This window comes from Pteropus vampyrus, unplaced genomic scaffold (genome assembly GCF_000151845.1).
Source record: "Pteropus vampyrus isolate Shadow unplaced genomic scaffold, Pvam_2.0 Scaffold95, whole genome shotgun sequence".
NCBI classification, from domain to species: Eukaryota; Metazoa; Chordata; class Mammalia; order Chiroptera; family Pteropodidae; genus Pteropus; species Pteropus vampyrus.
Genome location: NW_011888876.1, coordinates 2,188,187 through 2,190,438, shown reverse-complemented (window position 1 = coordinate 2,190,438; position 2,252 = coordinate 2,188,187). Strand labels below are relative to the sequence as shown.

Sequence of the window (2,252 nt, the reverse complement as noted above, 5' to 3'; positions counted from 1 at the left end):
TTGTCAGCCCAGACTTCTCATGACCTCCTCCGCCGTGGGGCGAGGCGTGCATCAGACAGCAGGCGAGCTTGGAAGGGGAGGAAGAGGTCTCCCCACCTGCGCAGGATCCTTAGTGCTGCTTCCCCTGAGATGGATAATCCAGAATGAGCTTTGGGGCTGTAGTGACTATGTGCTCCACCCCCACCCCCTATCCACACATAGAAACTGTTTCCTTCCAGTCCCAGAATTCTCTGCACCCGCAAAATGCATGCTTGTGTTTTACAGATGATACCACAGGGATTCGTTCGGTGTATACCGTGTACCAAGGGCACGAGATCATGTTTCACGTGTCCACCATGTTGCCGTACTCCAAAGAGAACAAACAGCAGGTACGTGTGAACACACAGACCTTCGAATCGTGAGCTCAATGCGGAGAAAGCATCGTTATGATTCACGGAATTAGAGAGGAATGTGTCAACACTTGAGCTGCTCTGCAAGTGCCGGTTTAGAGACGTCGTTGACAGTCTGTGTATTTGAACTTTCCACAAGCCTTAGGAAGAACGACCCTCACTGACAAAGGGTCAGAGGCATAGTGCACGTGCATGTCTGTGTGTGAACGTGTCGGTGTATTTGCATGTGTGCGAGTGTGGTTCTGTGGACTCCCAAGAGGCTGTTTTGCATATGCGTTGCCTTTTCTCTGTGACTCCTCTCAAGGTGCCTTGTGTCTTGTCAAAATGAGATTATCCGGGACATAAAATAAGTGGATCCTGAGTCGTGGTTTGGCAGGTGCTGTTCAGGTTAGTGCAGGAGCGTAACACCGAGTGTCTCCGTGGGCTGTGCCACGTCGGGGAAAAAAACTGCCTGAGACACTCCTCACCCACCCTGGGGACTTGGCCATTTCCAGGGGAAAATTTTTCTATTTGATGGAATTCAGACTTAACAAAGATACGTGCTGCTGGGTTTTGAAGGATTTGGGAGGAGGAGCAGTTCATTTAACTTTTTATTATATTCTTATCCAGTTTTTATACATCGAAGGCATCTGTATGAATATATGTCACGAACGTGAATGAACAGTTCAGCAAAGATTTGTGAGAAATATGAACTTAGAGAGGGTACGTGATGGGGCTGAGCATTTGTAATTCTTATTTCAAGAAGGGGGAAAGACACAAGGCAGATCAGTGGACTAAATGTAGTGTCACAGTCGAGGCTGTGAAGGCGCTTTGGGGACATGGCGGGGAGGGGCGGGAAGAGCTGGTTCTGTTTGACGGATCGGGGCCTGGGGTGAGGAGCTGGTGGATCATCTTCCCGGCAGTGGAGACCCGCTGGAGGTTGTAAGCTTGTTCTGGCTTCAGACTAACTTGGAAAAAGACAGGTGGAAGCAGGAAGTGCCTGGGCTTTGACAATCAGAACTTGTCTTTATTACCAGGAAGATGCTGCAGGTGGGAAGAGAGACACAGTGCAGGACGCTAGTGATCCTTAACAAGGCCTGCTCCTGGGAGAGCAGACAAGGACCACTAACCTGCACCTCTCCCTGTCCCTGCCGTGGTCTCCCAGGGGCCTAAGGCAACAGTGCAAAAGTCAGAGGCTGGCCCGGCTCGTAAAATCTTGGTGGCCTTTTGACATCTGGAACACTAGGGGAATAGTCCGAGCCCCTCCCAAGTCTGACGTCAAGAAACAAACTCACGAAGCTTTTGCAGGTTCTGGCACCACAGGAACTTCTTCCAGCTCTCTCCTTCCTCCATCGCCAAACCACAAAGGAGGGGGGCGTCGCTGGCTCCTCTCTGTTGCCTTCTTAACACCCTGTGACGCCCGGCACCGCCGACTGGCTCCCAGCGCTCCGGACCCGGACGGCAGCACCCCGTGCCGGATGAAAGCACAGGCCCCGATCAGCCACATCTGCGCCCCGTCCCAGCTCGGCCACGAGCCGGCTCCGTGGTCTCGCACACGTTTTGTGCGTCGCCTCATCCCGGGGCTCAGTTCTCTCAGTTCTCAGTTCCTCTTCTCTTTTCCTTCTACCCTCACTCGCTCTCTCGATGATCTCATCTAGTTTCGTGCTTTTAAATAGCTTCTCTATTCCGACGATACCCAAACTTCCATCTCCACCCAGCTCCCTCTCTGAACCTCAGACTCAGTGGGCCAAATCCAGTGTTCTGCCTGTTTGGTTAAAGAAATGTCATTAGAACACAGGCGGGCCCGCTCATTTATGTATTATAAATTGTCCATTTATGTGTCGTCCACTCATTTGGAGCTGCTTTTGTCACAGCAGAGCTGCA

At 51.6% G+C, this 2,252-nt stretch overlaps 1 protein-coding gene across 1 annotated transcript in view; it reads left to right on the top strand.

Moving 5' to 3' along the window:
* GARNL3 (GTPase activating Rap/RanGAP domain like 3) overlaps nucleotides 1-2,252 on the top strand; it is a 125,734-nt gene that overhangs the window by 81,333 nt on the left and 42,149 nt on the right. The window contains exons 12-13 of the mRNA XM_011364347.2: nucleotides 8-62; nucleotides 265-368. Of these exons, the coding sequence (XP_011362649.2) occupies nucleotides 8-62; nucleotides 265-368 (159 nt within the window). The remainder of the gene's footprint in view (nucleotides 1-7; nucleotides 63-264; nucleotides 369-2,252) is intronic.